Here is a 19,879-nt window from a genome sequence, read left to right as displayed (position 1 = left end):
TATTGGAAAAGAGTTTCATATATGGCAGAGGCCAAATTAAGTGATTATACTACCATGGTTTTATTAGTTTCCTTTTCTAGTTAAATTCTATGGTATAACAAGCAAATTCTTTCCATTTTCTCTTCTCTAAAAGTTCAGCAAGGAAAAATACACACACTACAATTCACTGTTCATCTAGGTAAAAAGGGCAATTTAGGGTAGATATTTTTTTAAAACATTCATCTTTATTAGTTTGATCTTGAACATGCCCTGGAGGCATATGGATCAGAGGCATTATCATTATTTAACTAAAAAACAAATAACGAGTCCATGGTTCCCTATGCTGCAATTCACACTCCTACAGAAACAAAAGGAAAGCTACACTTCAAAATTTGTGTCTTTGGAGAACAGCTGCCACTATTGCCCAAAGGAAGAAGAAAAATCCTTATTCCTTGGAGATAAGATAGAAAAGATCCTGAGTTCTCACTTTAAACTTCCAGAATGTACATAAATAAAGCTCTGTGGGTCTCAGTCTTATCATCATCCAGGGTGTCGCCCAACCTGGGCCACTCCCTGCTAAACGGAAACACCCAAGGAAACAGTGCTTATCTTTCTGGAACCTTGGGAGTTAATTTAAGTGGCCTAGTCTGATGTGACCATGTGAGCACCATGGGAGAGAGGAGTTTATTATCCTTTTGGATCAGAGCACTTACCTAGACAAATCTAACCCTCATTATACATGAAGAGTAAAATGTCTGTAGTGAAAGTAAAGGGAAACATTCCCTATATTTAAACATTAAACATTTCTGCATCTCACAAGACTAGGGCTTCTACAGGAGCACAAGAAACCCAGGAGGGTTTTACTTCCCAACTGATACTTCAAGAATGAAGCACTATGGTATAAGAACTACCACCTCGAAAACCATGTAAGATGTCTCAGGACTCAGACCAAACAATACAGAGACCTCTCGTACCTGGATCTTGTTCTATTAACAAAAAAGTCTTTCTAACCTTCCTTTGAAGTAATTTTTAGTATTAATCAAAATAAAAGGGTCTTAAACCTTTCAGTTTGAAAATTTAAACTGGTCTTGAGGTATCACTTTTTTCTTCAAAAGAATTATACTATTTTATCCCTAGTATGTAAGACACATTTGCACAACTACACACATATAACACACACACACACCCCTTAGAGGAATTACAGAAAATGTAGAAAGCCATTCATCTACAACCTTATTCCCACTAAGGTAAACACTGTTGACATCCAGAATTGCTGTCAACTTTCAAAATATTTTATTTATACACATTTAGATGTATCTATACACATGTGTATACATGAGTGTAAAAATATGCTTTTTTGTAACTTTTCCTCTTACTTTTGAACATTTTCTTTATAAATACATAAGCTCTATCAGTATTTTATTAGCTGCCCAATATCTCATATATGGATGCCATGATCCAGTTACCCAATTCTTGCTATTAGAACTACAGGTATTTTTAATGTGTGACTGACAGAAAGAAATCAGTGAAAAGTCTTACACACACCACTTTGAGTACATCACTGGGAAGGAAACTGCTGCGCAAGGGGGAGGCAGGTCACTGAGCCTTCTGCTCTGCCTGTGGAGAGCGCATGCAAATCTACACTCTCACCAGCCAGAATCCACAGGGCCCTTTCCCTACGTGATTGGCAATATCAACACTGTCAATTTTTAAAATACTTAAGAGCTGAAAACATTATCATTTTAATTTCCTTCTTTTTACTAAAAAAGTGAAATATTTTATTTTTTTTTTAAATTTATTTATTTATCTTTAGAGGGGAAGGAGAGAGGGAGAGAAACATCAATGTATGGTTGCCTTTCATGCGTCCCCTGCTGGGAGTTGGCCTGCAGGGAACCGGCCTGCAACCCGGGTATGTGCCCTGACTGGGAATCGAACCACGATCCTCTGGTTTGTAGGCCGGCGCTCAATCCACTGAGCTATACCAGCCAGGGCAAAAAGTGAAATATTTTAAAATAGTTCATTGGCCAAATTAACTTCATTATAGCTGTCTATTTTTGTTCTTTATCCATTGCCTACTTTTAGATCTTGTATCTTCAGTAGCATATAGCAAAAACATTTTCCCCACAATGTGTATGTCAAAATTGTGGGTTTTGCGCCATTCAAGTAGTTTTAAACATTTGTAAAGTCAAATTATCACTATATTAGCATATTTCTCCTATATATTTGCCTTCAATATGTCATAGGAAAACCTCCATATTCAAACTTTATGAGAAGACAATTTTTTGATATATATCTTTAATGTAATAATAACAAAATCTATCCAAATTTTGTAAAAAAAAAAAAAAGAAAGCATTTTTGAATGCTATGATCCTCCTTCAAAAAAAATAAAACAAAATACACACACATTTATAAAAATGTGTTGGGGAATAAGAGTGAGAAACAGGTGATAATACGGAGTTTCATTTTTAGCTTTACTGTTGCTATATTAAGGTATTTTTCAATGAAAAAGACCATCCCAATCAAGATACAGACAGATGCTATGAATTCATTAATTTTTCTAAAATATATTTAGTTTGTTTTTCCCTTTAAATCTTTCAAATTTGAGATTATTTTTTCATGTTAGTCAACTGGCCTAATATGATTTAGTAAATGATCCACTTCTCACTACTTAAAATGTCCTTTCTACCAAATTGACCATCTTTACCCATGTGCAGATCCACTTCCTAACCACCAGACACTTCTACTAAATTATCTGTGCAGTAGTTCAACCCTGTTATAATTAATGTGGCTTCTTTTTAACATCTGTTAGGGTAAGACTCCCTTCAGTACTCTACCCTTTCAAAATTTTTCTCATTTAGGCTCAAACAATTATTCTTTAAGAGTACTTTTAGGTTCAAAATGAACTTACTTGTGGCTGTTTGCTGGACTGCTACCAAACACTGACTGAGGAAGAACTGGCAATTTTCCTCAACATTGATTCTTCTAACTTCTATAAAACATATTCATTTTATATTCATAAAATGTTTGCCTGAAATGTGGAAATTTATTCCTAGACTATATATGTATATAGAGAGATAGAGATACATGAGGTTTGTCCAGAAGGTACCCAGCCATGTAATATGAAAAATAGAAGCACTTATTGAAGAAGATTCAAGAAACACTATACTTAGGACAATGACACCTCAGTCCCCTTTAAAGTGGGCACCTTGGCACCTCATACAATTCTCCCAATCCCCATCAGATGCCCTCCTCTATCTTCCTGAATCTTATCGATGGTCTGAAATATCTTCCCTATCAAAGGTGATTTTAGTTTTGGGAAAAGCCAGAAGTCACAGAGCACCAAATCTGGACTGTAGAGGGGTTGAGTCATCTGGGTGATTTGATGTTTTGCCAAAAACCTCTGCAGGAGACATGATGCATGAGCAGGCGTCTGGTCATGATGAAGCTGCCAATCACCCGCTGCCCATAGCTATGACCTTCTGAATCATCTGAACAGTTTCTACAGAGGAATGTTCAACCTTAACACAAAATTTTATGCGGATTTGTTGCTCTTACTCAATTATTTTTAATATGATGGTGGCACAATACCCATGCTCACTCAATAGTGTCTACGGCCCCCAATGACTAGTGCAATGAAGTCATCATTGTCCACCCATGCGCATTCCAGTTCATTCTCCCTGGCTGATAGGTTACATAGATGTCACGCAAACCACTCTTGTTATACTAACAATGGCTGCACTTTTTCCAGACAGACCTCATGTGTGTACGCTTATGTGTTTGTGTGTAAATTCTATTATGAATGCCATGTTGTAAATACATTTTAAGTGGTCAATAGTAATATATAACATATATGAAGATACTAATGTACAAGAATTTATCAGCTTCCAGCTTTATTAATGCTTAGAGTTTATCAGTTAATACCCTTAAGATTTCCAGACTGTTAAAAAACTGTACTACAAATAATAATCTTTTCTTCTTCCTAATGTCCTTACCCTCAGGAAACTCACAGCCTGAGTTGAGAAGCCCAGACAGTAACTACTGTAAATAATAACTAGATGTAAGTGAAGCTATACTGAGCAACCAACAACTCCAAGCCATGTAGGCACTGCTCCTGCAGGTCCTGGAGGCACCTATAAATAGGCCACATCACTGTTCACCAAAGGCTCTGTCCAAGCCAAAGCAGAAGGCAGCACTGGTGCTTCAGGACGGGGGGTGATTTGGTTGTGATGTTCAGGTAGACACTCACTTTATCATATTAAGATAATAGTGAACTATTCCTAGTTTACCAGGACCTAAAAAATGCCCTTTGGGCTTCTATGGAGAAGAGCAATGCTGCTGAAATCCTCTCTTTGGTAAATTTCCAGTTCTAACCAAAAATCCTGTTTAATCATGGTGCAACTCAATACTGCTGGATTGTATTCATTCATATATATTAAAGACTCTTCCATTTATATTTAGGAGTTTTTCATTTTCTTTTTTATCTGTGCACCCTGATACCAGAGTTATGGAGCTTAATAAAGTAAACAGAATTCTACTGTTTTCTGCTCCATGACATTAGGAAGAATTTGTCCAGGAATAGGCCACTTGCCAACATTTCCAATCTCTTTCATGGCTACTGTGGGAGCCCCTATGTGTGAGGGGCAATAGTTAATTCAGCTTTAGATGCCTAGACTTAACCCTAACCAGAACAGTGATTCCCAAACTTTATGGCATGTGAAAAACCACCAGGACAACCTTAAAAAGTCATGATCCCCAGGTCTAATTCCTGAGGAATGAAATCAGAGTCTGGGGTAGCAGCCAGGCTGCGGCATTTTAAAAAAAGATCCCTAGGTGATTCTAATGTGAGGCAAAATCTAATGTTCACCGAACTAGACAGAACTTAAAAAAATTTTTTGCGACTGTTTCCAATTCAAAATCAGCCACTTACTTGATCTACATCACATGCAAGTTGAAGTAGCACAGGAAAAGTTCGCTTATAGAGTTGGTACATGGGTGGGGAGTCCTGACCACCTTCAGGTATTTGAGTGGCTTTTCCCAACATAAACATAACCATGCTATGTAAAAGTTCACAAGCTGCAACCTAAAATAGGCCAGGAGTTCAAAAAAGTTTATTTTTAAGTTAACAAAAGAAGAACATTTTGAAATAATACTCAGTTTAGCCCTTTAAAAGACAACTATCATATCCAAATATAAATTAACTGGAAGAAGCACTTCTTGTTGTATAAAATTAATGCTTGTCTATTCACTTCTATCTTTACTCAAGAGTTCATTGAAATTTAGAAGATTCAGATATTGAGACTAATACATTCATAAGAAATATATTTCAGTGCTGCCATATTGCAGAATTTGCTTCATTTGTTAGCACATTTTCAATTATGATTACTTTGATGAATATTTAAAGCATTCTGAAAATATACAAATTAAAAGAAAAACCTGAAATTATATGTTTCTAGTCCTCTTGGTTGAGAAGATAATCAAGCACAGATTGAAAAATCAGTTTTAAATGCCCTTTGTATTCCATTTTCTAAGATAAAGATTTTGGTATATTAATGTTTTGCCCAGTTATCATCTAGTAAGATGATTTATGATTAACTTTCATTTATCAATGACATTTACTTCTGATAATTAAGTATTACTTAATACTTAATATGTAATTACTACAGAAAATAAAAAATTAGTAATATTGGAATGGCTGACGTATATCATTTATTTCCAAACAAAAATATGTCTTAATAACAAAAGATTCTAAATAATGAGTGAAATGAAAAACACAAGTACTTTAGTTTGTCTGTCACTAGCTGAAAGAGCTAGTTCTGTAACCCGAGGCAAGAATATATCCAGGTAAATGACAGGCTTCATGTCTTTAAATGGTACTGCGAAACTGAGTCTTTTTTCTCTATCCCATGCTACATATTTCTTCATCATTTCATCTGAGGACACAGCTGTTAAAAAAGATAAGAAGAGCATTTTATTCATTCAAAATCATTCTAATATCATTTCATTAGTGAAACCAGAGTGCTTTGTTATACTTTTAAGTTAAGCACTTTATTCATCACTCCTTTCTTTGGTTACTTCGCACATGTAACTACATTACAAATCACTGTTATACTCTTTTGGAATTTAATTTGAAGTAACATTATTTTTTAAATAAGTCTAACAGTCTGGGATGTTAAATTTTCAATTTCAGCAAAAACTTAATAAGGTAGTCTGTGGAAAAATGATAAACAATATTCTTATTAAAAATCTCTTTATGATACTATTTTCCCAACATAGTCTGTAACTTCTTAAAATAACCAAAAGTCACTAGTATACTAAGTATAAAATTTCAAAAGTAAAAATAAAGATGAATTCTTACTAAACAAAAATGTTAATTCTCACAAAAAATACTCTTAAAATATCCAAATATTAAAAATACCAGGCTTAAAAAATTTTGACCTTGAATTTCTGACACAACATTTAATATAGAAAAGCATTCAAAATAGATTCTGTTTTAAAACAAAAAATATGTTTAACATTTCAAGCTAAGACATTTTCCCTAGTAGTATACTGAATAGTCAATCAGATTGCTTGGGTATAATCAAGGCAATTCATTAGGAAATTATTCTTTGTAATCTTATTTGAAAATATGTAAACCACATATAGGAGCAAACGTCTGAATATATGAGGATCTGCATACATCTAAATTCAAGCACAAATATATCTACAGAGGTTTACTTATTTTAAAGAAAAGCATATTTACCTGTTATAAGATTTTTGCTTACTTTCCCTCCTAGAGTGCCAAGCATCTGGACTACTCTAGTCCTTATTTCTTCTAAGGACAGTGCTTCATTCTGCAATTGAACAACTGCATTACACGGGATGATAATCGAGTTAAAAGTTAAAGAGAATTATGAGAGAGGAGAAAAACTATTTTAAAACCTCCTCTATTGTTAATGTTTCCCAATGGCTCATTATATCCTACACAGTACTGCTGTCAATTTTATTGCAAATTCATGAAGTCACATCTCTTCAAACTTTGCAGTTAAGTGTCCATTTCCTAGTCCAAAGTTTTCACAGAATGCTTCATACCCTTAAAATTTGATACTAAGGATTCTGCAAAAGAGCTTCGATATTAGTCATATTTCTCAATGTTTATCTAGTATGATCTATATAGTAGATAAATATACTAGATAAATATTAGTACATATAAATGATAATTTAGAATAAATAGGATAAATACATTTATCATGTTAGATAAATATTAAGAACTATGATAAATATATTAGATAAATGTTGATAAATTTAAGTCACTATTTTATTTAAAAAACTAAACCCATTACGTGTTAACACATGAAATATTTTTAGCAAAAGTAGCTACACAGGGTGGGGCAAAAGTAGGTTTACAGTTTTGAGTATGCAAAACCCCAAATTTATTTTTGTATTATTATTCATTAATAATGAATAAACTTGTATTATATCCATATGAACATCTGTAAACCTACTTTTGCCCCACCCTGTATTTTCCAAATAAACAAAAAACCTTAGAAAAATGGAATTCTTTAACTGCTTTATTGTCTGGCTCACTAGAAGACAGTTCTCATGTTGTTAGGACTAAAGGTGGAAGGTTGAGAAGAAGGAAATAGTATTTGATACTTCTTTCAGATGACTGGATAATTATTCTTTGATAGTACACAGAAACTAAGCAAGTGGTAGGTTCTTAGAGATTACTTACAGTGAGAAATCTGAAACTCAATAAAAATATACTAATTACCCTATTACATTAAAATCCACTGGTTTATCTTGTACATTGAATGGATTTCTTTTACCCATGCATGGTCTGATAACATAATATATTGATCATCTGAAGTTATTGGTTCACTGGGTTATTCAGATCTACCAAATATTGATACAATTCATTATATATGAAAAAAATCACACTTGGTAGTGTTACCACCAATGTCATCAGAAAAGTCTTTTTTAAGTGTTGAGGAGGTGTCAAGCTCATAGTGGTAGTTACTAGTTTTCCATCACTAGCTTTAAAATTTTAATTTTAACTTTCATATAGCTGCTTAGACTTTATCACTGACAAGAAATATTCTCAGATGTTTTCTTTAAAGTGACAGATTCACTATTTATTCATAAAAAATATTTGCCAAATACTTAATTGCCAGTATGTCTGTCATTTGTTTTTTTCAAATAAATATGTTCTTGAAAAAAATGGCTACTGTACTTGAAAGCTCACAGAATGCATCACATAAGTGCTCTTCCTGAAGATGACTGTCATACTTTACTATGCAACAGGTTGCTTTAAGCAAACTTTGCTTCATCACACAGAATATGAAACAGATGTGTGCTTAAGAATCAAGATTTAATAAAGTACTAAGGAGCCAACAGTGCTACCCATCATTACAGCACAGTACAAATGTCAGTAAGTAAAGAGCTGTCCTAGGGAACAGAGGTGGTGTATCTGTAAAAAAATTTTATTTGCCACACTAAAGAAAGGCTCAAATACTTTTATCTTGTTTCATGTATGTAATAAAGTGATTTTAAAAAATTAGACAACCATTTCTAATTTCATTCAAGTCTCTCAACCAAAAAACTGTCAAAAATAATGAGGGAAAAGTTTACCTTAGAATTTGCATTATCAGTTCTAGACAGTAACAGTTTTTCAAATTTTTATACTGCAAAGTAAGAATAATCAAAATAGCGTGATATTGGCAGAAAAACAGACCAACAGAACAGAATTGAGGCCCCAGAAACAAACCCACATAAATGGGCAAATAATTTTTGCAAAGGAGCCAAAAATATACAATGAAGAAAAGAAAGCCTCTTCAATAAATAGTGCTGGAAAAACTGGAAGACATATTGCATAAGAATAAAACTAGACTATTTGTCACCATATACAAAAAATAACTCAAAATGGATCAAAGGCCTAAATAAATATAATAGCTGAAACAATAAACTATTAATACATAGAAGATAACACAGGTACTAAACTTGTGGACATTGGTCTTACAGAGGGTTTTATAAATTTGTCCTCAAAGGCAAGAAAAGTAAAAGCAAAAATAAACAAATGAGATTATATCAAACTAAATAGCTTCTGCAGAGAGCAAAGAAACGATCAACAAAAGGACAACCAACCAAATTCGAGAAGATATTTGCAAACAATACCTCTAATAAGGGACACATATCCAAAATATATAAAGAACTTGTACAACTCAACACCACCACCAACAAAAAATAATCCAATTAAAAAATGGGCAGAGAATCTGAACAGACACTTCTCCCAAGAGAACATACAAATGGCCAACAGATTATATGGAAATATTGCTCAACCTCACTAGCTATTAGAGAAACATAAATCAAAACTACGGTGAGCTACCACCTCACACCTGTCAGAATGGCTATCATCAACTTAACAAGGAATAACAAGTGTTGAAGAGGTTGTGGAGAAAAAGGAATCCTCATTCACTATTGGTGGGAATGTACAGTCACTATCAAAAACAGTATGGAGGTTCCTCAAAAAATTAAGAACAGAATTACCATATGACCCAGCAAGCCTTCTGGGTATCTGACTGAAAAATTTGAAAACATTTATTTGTAAAGATACATGCACTCCTATGCTCACTGCAGCATTATTCATGGTGGGAAATACATGGAAACAACCAAAATGTCTTTCAATAGAGAATTAAAGATGTGGTACATACATACAACAGAATACTACTCAGCCATAAAGGATGAAATACTGTCATTTGTGACATGGATGGACATTGAAAATATCATGCTAAGTGAAATAAGTAAGACAGAAAAAAGTCAAGAGCCATATGAATTCACTCATATATGGGATATAAAACTGCAAACAATAAATGAGCAAACAAAATACAAAAACTCATAGATAGAGACAACAGCATGGTGGTTACCAAAGGGAAAGAGAGGTGGAGAAAAGAAGCAAAAGGCAAAGATGGTCAAATATGCGATGATGAAAAGAGGTTTAACTCTGGGTAGTAAACAACAAAATGCAGTATACAGACGATGCAATTACAGAATTCTACATCTGAAACCTATATAATTTTATTAAACTGTGTCACCCCAATAAATTTAATTCTTAAAATTTTAAGAATTCTTAAAATTCTTAAAATTCTTAAAGTTCTGTAAATTTTAATTTTTACTTTATACTGTTATTTTCCCTATACTAACTCAATTTTCTCTACATCATTTTTCCAATTACATTATATGTCATCTCTGAAACATATTGTCAACAAATTAACATCAGAAAAAAATGACATGAATTACACTTGACAAAACTATGTATTTAATATCCAATCAGTAAAGAAAATCAACCTTACATAGTATCAGTATTCTCACTGTTTACTGAATATGAACTACTTTTTATTATCTACTAATTATACTTAAAAAGTAAACAGGAAAACAAGATCAAGACAATAATCAAAACAGTTCATTTAGCTACATTTTTATTGCTAAAAATATATTGAAATTATTACTATACTGCATTTTAATTTATGTGTAAGACTAACATTTTAAATGAAGATTTTTCCTATTCAAAAGCATTAGAATCTGATCTTTGCATGATTCAAGGTAAAGAAAATAAAATGCAAGGGATTTCTTACTGATAAAGTGTTCTTTGTCCTTTTCAGATGTTTTAACAAAACTTTATTAAATCCTTTCTGGGCAGCCCGAGAAAGTGCTGACACTTCCCAGGTATTCTTGTTCTCATCTATCAACAGAAAACAAACATCAGTTTTAAAAAGCATTCATTTACTTGATGAATATTAGGATGAACATACTATATTACCAAATGGAGACATTAAAATTCTAATTTTTAAAAAATTTTATTTATTTATTATTAGAGAAAGGGGAAGGGAGGCAGAAAGAGAGGGAGAGAAACATCAATGTTTGAGAAAAGCAGGCCCTGGCTGGCATAGCTCAGTGGATTGAGCGCGGGCCTGTGAACCAGACAGTCGCAGTTCGATTCCCAGTCAGGGCACATGCCTGGGTTGCAGGCCAGTTCCTTGCAGGCTAACTACCAGCATGGGAGGCACAAAAGGCAACCATACATTGATGTTTCTCTCCCTCTCTCCTTCCCCTCTAAAAAATAAATAAATAAAATTTAAAAAAAAAAAAGAGAAAAGCTTTGATCAGTTGGTTGCCTCTTGCACACCCCCAACTGGGCACCTGGCCTGCAACCCAGGCATGTGCCCTGATCAGGAGTCAAACCAGTGACCTTTCAGTTTGCAGGATGGTGCCAAACCCAATGAGCCACACCAGTCAGGACAAATTTTAATTTGTCTGAAAATTAAATTACTAATTTAAATTACTAATTTTAATTATGACTGAAAATTACATTTTTAGAACAAAAATATATTAATAGTGGCTCAGTTGGTCTTAAAAATCTTTGCTTACACAAAGAAATATGGTTCCTTGGAGAATCAGATGAACCAGAGATTGAGCAGAAAATACACTAAAGTAATAATCAGAGGTGGTGGAGCTTCAGGAAAGAACGTTACATGCCATGAATCCAAATTTTATATAAGTTTATAGTTGTTTTCAAAAATTTTTTTAAAAAATATTTTATTGAGCCCTGGCTGGTGTAGCTCAGTGGATTGAGTGTGGGCCTGCGAACCAGAGGATTGCGGTTCGATTCCCAGTCAGGGCACATGCCTGGGTTGCAGGCCAGTTCCCTGCAGGCCAACTCCCAGCAGGGGACGCACGAAAGGCACCCATACATTGATGTTTCTCTCCCTCTCCTTCCCTTCTAAAGATAAATAAATCAATAAATAAAATCTTTAAAAAAATATTTTATTGATTATGCCATTACAGTTGTCCTTATTCCCCCCTTGATTCCCCTCTACCTTCCACACCCCTCCCATACCATTACCCCCCACTTTCGTTTATGTCCATGTATCACAAATTTAGATTCTATATTTCCCATACTATTTTTGCCCTCCCCCTGTATATTTTCTACCTACTGTCCATGCTACTTATTCTCTGTACCTTCTCCCCTCTTCTCCTTCTCCCACTCCCCTGTTGCTAACCCTCCATGTGATCTTCATTTCTTTGGTTCTGTTCCTAAACTAGCTGTCTTCTTAGTTTGCTTTTGTTTTAGGTGTGGTTGTTAATAACTGTGAGTTGGTTGTCCTTCCACTGTTCCTATTTTTTATCTTCTTTTTCTTAGATAAGTCCCTTTAACATTTCATATAATAAGGGCTTGGTGATGATGAACGCCTTGAATGTGACCTTATCTGGGAAGCACTTTATCTGCCCTTCCATTCTAAATGAAAGCTTTGCTGGATAGAGAAATCTTAAATGTAGGTCCTTGCCTTTCATGACTTGGAATACTTCTTTCTAGCCCCTTTTTGTCTGTAAGGTCTCTTCTGAGAAATCAGCTGACAGTCTGATTAGATTATGTTCAAATAAACTGAATCTTTATTTACGCAAAATTTTTATTTTGCAGCATGCCAGCTATAAAAGATAACTTCTAAGACCTACTGGTAACTTGAAAATTTGGACTGAGTTAATTAATGGATAATTACTGAATACCCAGATAATTTATAAGTAAAATATAGCAATAAAACACTGATTACTAAGCATCACTTTTAAGTTTGTGTGCTTTTGCTTCTTGTTTTTACAGGCTATAACGGAGGTTCGAGTTGGGACCATGTGAATGAATGTGTCAGCAGATGTGTGCTGACTCCATGAGTCTGGCTCATGAGTCTGGCAGACAATTTTCAATGATCCACTCCAAGTTTCCTCAGTGAAAGAGGTAATTTTGGTAATGTTATAATTAATGATTGCTTGAAACTATAGAAGCAATAGCACAGAAATACAATTGTGGGTATGTTTTTGATTTTCAAGGAAGGAGAGTTTTTTATAAGCAAGAGAATCTTGTACTTTTTGTTGTCTGTCTGGATCTCTCTCCACAACTGTGAAACTCCACAGGTCTTTGTTTATGTGGGTTACAACCAGCAATAACTACCACACTGGAAGTAGAAGTGATTTTTTTTGAAAGACTTACATATTTATTTGAAGATCACAAGTTAATATACATAACACATTAGTATTACTTTTAAACAATTTGATCTTATGGACTCCCTAAGATGGGCTGCTATTTTAAAGTTGTGTTAGTTTATTTCAGAGTATAAGAGTATAATAAATAAAGTTGTAAAGTCAATCTGAAAAGAAACCATAAAATGAGTTAAAATTTTAGCAAAAGTCATTCAGATTTAAAGGATGTACTTCTTTGGTTTCCTTTGTCTATAATATGAAAAGTTCTCTTTACTTTCTGTGCAGTCTTCCAAGACTTCAGAAATATACACTGTAGTATTTAGGCATAAATACCCGCAATGCCTACAACTTACTCTAATAGTTCATATATGTCAGTATATATGGTATATGTCAAAATGTACAGGATGGGGCAAAAGTAGATTTACAGTTATGAGAAAACAAAACACAAAGCTTATTCTTATATTATTAATACTAATTACTGTATTATTTTCCATACAAACTGTAAACCCTGTAAAACTTTGCCCCATCCTGTCTGTACACACACACACACACACACACACACACACAGAATCACACAATATGTAAAAAGTGCAAGTACCTGCAGTAATAAAGCATAAGGGACAAAAATCTTAACTGCTGAATTTTGATAAAGAGTATACAGGAATTCTTTTAATATTAATGCAACTGTTCTGGAAGTTTGACATAGCAAATAAAACATTACTATTATTAGTGGCTATCTATAAGATTATACATTTTATTGTTATTTAACTTTACTTAGTCTTTGCTTTTTCCTATCTTCTAATTATCTACAGTTACGTATAATTAGCAATAGATAAACCCTTTGCTTAAAAGAATCACAATAATTTCCCTTATTAATTTAAAAGCACAAATCATTTCAATGAGTTAATTGACAGAACTAAATTCTGAAAAGCAAATAAAAGCACCACAATGATATTTGCCCCTAAATATATTAATTTTTAGTGAACTATTCAATAAGCATTCCTTATATAATATGAATTTTAAAAGCCTAAGTAAGCTATATACATTAACTACTTTGTATTTTTTATCTCTGCATATTTGTTATCATTTACAGAAATATCTCCCCAAATTGTGACTTCTTCATGAACTCTGCAGTGAATGAAATTTGTCACGCACCTTTCACTTAATGTTCCCAAACCAACAATATTTAAGCTGAACAATAAAATCATGATTAACAAGATGAAATTTTACAAAATAACACTTGATTTTCTATTTTGATGATAGTGAAGGTTCAGTTCTTACCAATATTTCAGTATCTTTGTTCAAATTGAATCTTTTTGCTTCATCTGATAACAATGTCCATTTGCACTGTGGTTCAAGTAAATCCCTTCCCCTCAACTCCACGTACTATTTTTCTTGCCTGATAAAACTTTTGCCTGGAATTTTTTTCTCTGAACCTTTCCCCAAGCCTATTTCTCCTATGACAATTATTCTTTTTTTAAAAAAATCTTTATTATAGAAACACTTTTTAAAAGATTTTTAAAATTTTATTTATTTATCTTAGAGGGGAAGGGAAGGAGAGAGAGAAATATCAATGTATGGTTGCCTCTCGTGCGTCCCCCCGCCAGGAACCAGGAACTGGCCTGCAACCCAGGCATGTGCCCTGACTGGGAATCGAACCACGATCGTGTGATTCGCAGGCCCGCGCTCAATCCACTGAGCTACGCCAGCCAGGGCTTATGACAATTATTCTTAAGTGGTTAACAGTTGTGCTTCATCAGTTATATTTGAAAAACTAGTAAAAATCAAATGAGATTAGGTCAAAATATAAAATTACTATTGAAATCTCTTATAGTTTTAATTTCTGTTTGATTGATTCAATAAACTTTTTTACAAGGCAGTGTATCAGAAGCTATAAAGAGTTCAAGATATTTAAGATAAGTTCTAACCCTTGAAGATTTTATAAACCTTGGTAGGATAAAGAGAATAAAATGAAAAATAGGTGTAATGCTTCAGTTATATTTCCTGTGTCCCAATTATATTGAAATGAATTGGAGAGATTATAAAAATACTAATAAATATATTTTGAATAAGTGGGGTTCATATTTCAAAAGTTACAAAATTACAAACAGTAGTTGTATTATGATCATTACATTCCCATTTTATTTACGATACACATCATAATTCTTTTTAAGTCTTACCTGATAAGGCTGAAGTTTTCAAGTATCCATCAAGTCCAGGTAGAATGTCCCTATAATAGGGCTGAATTACTTGTTTGCTGATGTAAGCTGACCATTCCTCCAGGGCATTAAGGCCTACTTCTGCCAGTGGGGTATAGCTCAGGCCAAGTTTAAAAGCCATCTATATGTTAATACAAAAAGGTAAACTGAAACACTGGGAACTTAGGACTTAAAGAGAAAAACACCAATTAATTGAGGTTTCTAATGAATAAGCCTTTCTAGTGCCAGAACGCCAGGCACTGCTATAGGTGAGTGGGTGCTTCCCAGGTTACTGTCAGAAAAACAAGCACCACTAGTCAACATGGTTTTGCAATAAACTGCAGAATTTCAACACATGGTGGTTCAATTCTCATATCCAACTGTAAAGAAAGTTCAGAGAGGCCAAGCTAGGTGTCCCAAGTCCCAAAGCTACTAAGTAGCAGAAGTAGAACTTAAACCAGGGGTGTCTGTTTGGTAAACACCTCCTGTGACTGCTATGGGAAGACCTGGATATTTTTGTGTTTTCTAGGAAATCCTACATAAACAAAATGGGTTTGTTCAAGACAATGCATCTACCTGTAATGCAGGAACGTAGGCTCTAACATCAAGCTCAATGATGTCATATGGCAGGGAGAGAATAAAAGTCAAACAGGAGGCCAAAAGTTCATCTTTGTACTGCTTCATTTTAACTGATACCTTAACAAGAAAGAAGAAGAAAGACAGTGCTGTGCACCTGAATAGAGCCTATGCTTTGAAAATCAACTAAAAATATTTACCTATTCTCAAATATGAAAAATGATTATGTAGCCTCTATATGACATGGCTATGATCATTTTCAAATTAAAAAATGACCTAGGAAAAGTTCATTTGAAGTCATTAAATCCCCATACATGGAAAAGCTAAAGAATCTACTAATTTTGAGTTTTCGCCAAATTATTTTAAGAAAACTCAAGGGACTTTTATAGCACCATGGCTTCCTTTGTTAGTGTTTTTTAATCCCTTAATTTTGATCTGCAAACAAATTATTCATCACTTATGATCACTAGGAATTTGTTAAACATACATTTTTAAATAGTCCATGATAACACTGGATAAATCATTTAAAAATTACCTCTTTACCAAATTTTGCAAATAAAGCAAAGCAAGAATACTTTTCTGGGTCCTCAGGAGACTTTTTCTGACTCTTAGGACCAACCCCCTGTTGAATAAAATAGTAAATCATAAATTAGTACAGTGAATAATGATCAGTTGATTCTGTGTCCTTTAAACCAGTAGTTCCCAGCCTTCCTTCTGAGGGATGAATCCAGTTTTGCTTTGCCAACATCTCATGTGGAAGGGAAGGAAAAACTAGCTCTGAAAACATTTCAGGCAGAAGCCAGTGAAAAACAGAGCAGAGGTGGGAGGTGGATGGCTGATCAACAGCCACAGGCCTACGTCCATTACTTCTTCCCCATCTTCCAATGCATACACTTAGGAGCACTGAACCCTGCTCATCCTGTAAGTAACTAGTGGGGCTGCTCATGACTGACTGGATCCTTAGGTACACTAATCCAGTTATTCTCAGACTTTACTAGCCATCTGAGTGGCCCGGCAGCACAGGCTACTGAGCCTTGCCCCAGTGTTTCCAGTAAGCCTGGAGAGGGCACTAAATTTCCCAAGTAATGCTGGTGATGCTGGTCCTAGGATCACACTTTAAAACCTCTGTTAACATACCGTAACTAGCTAGGTGCTTATAAATCAGAACAGTGTATGCTACTAGTTAACTTTTTTTAAGAGTATCATCCAATTGTCACTCACATAACAGTTTTTACAAATACATAATAAATTCAGATTTTTAGAGTATAATATGCTATAATCTTATATTTTATAATGTATTTATACACTCATGGAATCTAAAAAAACATAGGCATATTCAATGTTCTCTAAAAAACACTTACCTCAAAATATTTTATTTTCTTGGCATTATTCACAGCAATAGAGAGCAATTTGTAAAAACCACTAACAAGTGGCAACCGTGTACATTGCAAAATTAATTCATATGCAAATGAGTATACCCATGGCTCAAAATATTCTACATGTTTCTCAGAAAGAATCTCTCTGTAAAAACAAATTAAAAGCTTACTGTAGGAGAAGTGGGACAACCAGAATAGTATAAACAATAAAATATTTTAAAAATACAAGAGCTTAATGTACAAATTTTTTATCATTATCTTTATTAAGCTTTGAACCTATAAGGCAAATAATGAAAAGGTCTATGTCTCTATTATGTAACATGTTTAGATATATATATATATTCCTTTGTTTCCTATTTGAGAATCTTTTAAATATTCAAAATAATATCTCCAAACTGGTATACTTAGATATATTTTAATGACTCATATAAGCCAATTAGATTATATGTCTTTTGTTATTTTATCTCTTATATCTATGCAAGGATATTTCCTATATTATAGTCAATAACTGATCATTTTCACTTGTAAATAATTAGAATATAAAAAATACCTGCAGGTTTTCCTCCCTCTTTCTCCCTCCCTTCCCTTCTCTCTAAAAATAAATAAACATTTTTAAAAATACCTGCAAAATTCCACCAGGTTAATGAAAGCTGAAAAATCTTTAGGTTTAACAGGATGCAAGTTGGCTGCTGGATCTGAAGTTGGGATCACCCAAACACTAGTAGGTTCATTTTCATCCTTAAAAATTGTACCAAAACAAACACTGTATCATTCTATCACATATTCATTCAACAAATAACTGAACAATTGACCTCACAGCCAAGGCCTCATGCTATAAGGAAGGGATGCAAAGTGAAAAAAGAACTGATGGATCCTCAAAGCTTACAGTTTGAGAAAAAAGATGGAAAACACAAAAACCCTAAATAAAAGGATACTTGGGAAATGATGAAGTGATAAAAATGGTACAAAAGCAAACATACAAAGGGAGAAATATCATTTCTTAAAGGAGCTAGCAATGATGCCTTGACAGAAGCAGAATTTTAAAACTTGAAGTTTTACAAAATACCAATAATGACATGGAAGTTTCAAACTAAGAAACAGAAATAATTAACAGTATTAACTAACAGTAACTTAGTATTAACATAGTAAGCTGTGTTATCAAATTTAGGGAGAAATGTTAAACAACTAGTTAGGAATGCAGAGCTGGGAGCTGTGACAGAGGATAAGGTTAGAGACCAGCTTTATTTGGGATGTGCTACAATAGGTGACAACTGACCTGCTGCAATGAAGCAAGAAGGGCAGGAAACATGAAGAAAACGAAAGTGCAAGGGAAGCCACTGAAGACATCAAAAATGATAAACATGCATGCTCTAAAAAGCAGGTTTGACCCTGGCTGGTGTGGCTCAACGTATTGAGCGCAGGCCTGTGAACCAGAGGATCGTGGTTGGATTCTCAGTCAGGGCGCATGCCTGGGTTGCAGGCCAGTTCCCAGCAGGGGACATACGAGGGGCAACCACACATTGATACTTCTCTCCCTCTCTACTTCCCTTCCCCTCTAAAGATAAGTAAATAAAATCTTTAAAAAGAAGAAATAAACCCTAATTTACTGTCGATTTAAAAAAATAAATAAAATAAAAAGCAGGTTTGTTTGCTGATGCAGTTCTAAAAGTGCTTTTGACAAGTTTTTAAATTAAATTATTGAGACACACACGAGGCATAAAAAGCAACAAAGCACAATGGGTGTTCCCATCAGCCAGCATAAAAATTTGATTACAAATGTAATAAAGTCCATGTGACAAATGAACTTTTTCTGTTTTCTTTATTATTCTCTGCATATACTTCCCATTATCTCTTGTCTAACTTCACAGTATAACCGTGGAAGTGCATATGTGCAAATGCACTAACTCAAACAATCATCATCTAGTCCATAAAAAAAGTCACTGGGCTCAAAAGCAAACTAGATGTTTTTACTAAAACCCAAGCTTTTTGACACTAGTCTCATTGCCATAGTATAGTGTTTTGTTGATAAAACTCTCCAGATGTAAGCAGAGCAACTCCCAAAGCCATGGAAGCCAAAAGCCATGAAAACTGGGTACAGAAAAAAGGGAGGCTGCATTCTCCCCCTTCTGACTATTGTCTATCTTCTACTATCTCAAGAATCCATTTAATATTGTGCAGCCCAAATTTGGAGCTTCCTTAGCTATAAACAAAAGGAATCTCAGCTTTCCTTATCCTACTACAAGGTCACCTCTGCACAAAATAAGATCTGATTCTTCGCTGTTGCTAAGGAATAAATAGTAAATGAGCCTAGCAAACAACTTTTCATGAAAAAAATTATTTTAACATAAGTAAACAAAAAAATCACTTTTTGAAAACTCTAGTGATAATATTTTCTATACATTAGGTTATTAGAATAGAAAAGCATTAACAAGACATAGTCATGCTAAAGAAACCAAGTTCCTGCAATACTCTTAAGTATGCAATACTTACAGGGTTGGAATACAAATGATGCAAAATTACTAGTGACAGAAGCTCTAACCTCTTGTTCCCCAACGTTCTGTTTTTCCAGTGTAAGATCCAGTTTGCCAACAATCTTCAAAACAGATTTTACAAATTCGTCATATAGCAAACGATTCAGCCTTTGAAGGGAGGAATTTGCAAAGGAAAATGCTTCATCCACTAAAAAAGAATCCTTTAAAAAAATCATAAACTTCAAAATTTTGTGCAACAAGTATCAGAATTTTCTAA

At 34.0% G+C, this 19,879-nt stretch overlaps 1 protein-coding gene across 1 annotated transcript in view; it reads right to left on the bottom strand.

Moving 5' to 3' along the window:
• PRKDC (protein kinase, DNA-activated, catalytic subunit) overlaps positions 1-19,879 on the bottom strand; it is a 224,993-nt gene that overhangs the window by 160,055 nt on the left and 45,059 nt on the right. The window contains exons 16-25 of the mRNA XM_037035382.1: positions 19,671-19,823; positions 17,754-17,869; positions 17,117-17,276; positions 16,291-16,377; positions 15,756-15,875; positions 15,162-15,321; positions 10,587-10,693; positions 6,719-6,809; positions 5,758-5,921; positions 4,907-5,059 (exon numbers count right to left, since the gene is read on the bottom strand). Of these exons, the coding sequence (XP_036891277.1) occupies positions 4,907-5,059; positions 5,758-5,921; positions 6,719-6,809; positions 10,587-10,693; positions 15,162-15,321; positions 15,756-15,875; positions 16,291-16,377; positions 17,117-17,276; positions 17,754-17,869; positions 19,671-19,823 (1,311 nt within the window). The remainder of the gene's footprint in view (positions 1-4,906; positions 5,060-5,757; positions 5,922-6,718; positions 6,810-10,586; positions 10,694-15,161; positions 15,322-15,755; positions 15,876-16,290; positions 16,378-17,116; positions 17,277-17,753; positions 17,870-19,670; positions 19,824-19,879) is intronic.

Source organism: Sturnira hondurensis, unplaced genomic scaffold (genome assembly GCF_014824575.4).
Source record: "Sturnira hondurensis isolate 20B ecotype Veracruz unplaced genomic scaffold, ASM1482457v3 Scaffold0022258, whole genome shotgun sequence".
Lineage (NCBI taxonomy): Eukaryota > Metazoa > Chordata > Mammalia > Chiroptera > Phyllostomidae > Sturnira > Sturnira hondurensis.
This window is presented reverse-complemented; position numbering and strand designations above follow the sequence as displayed.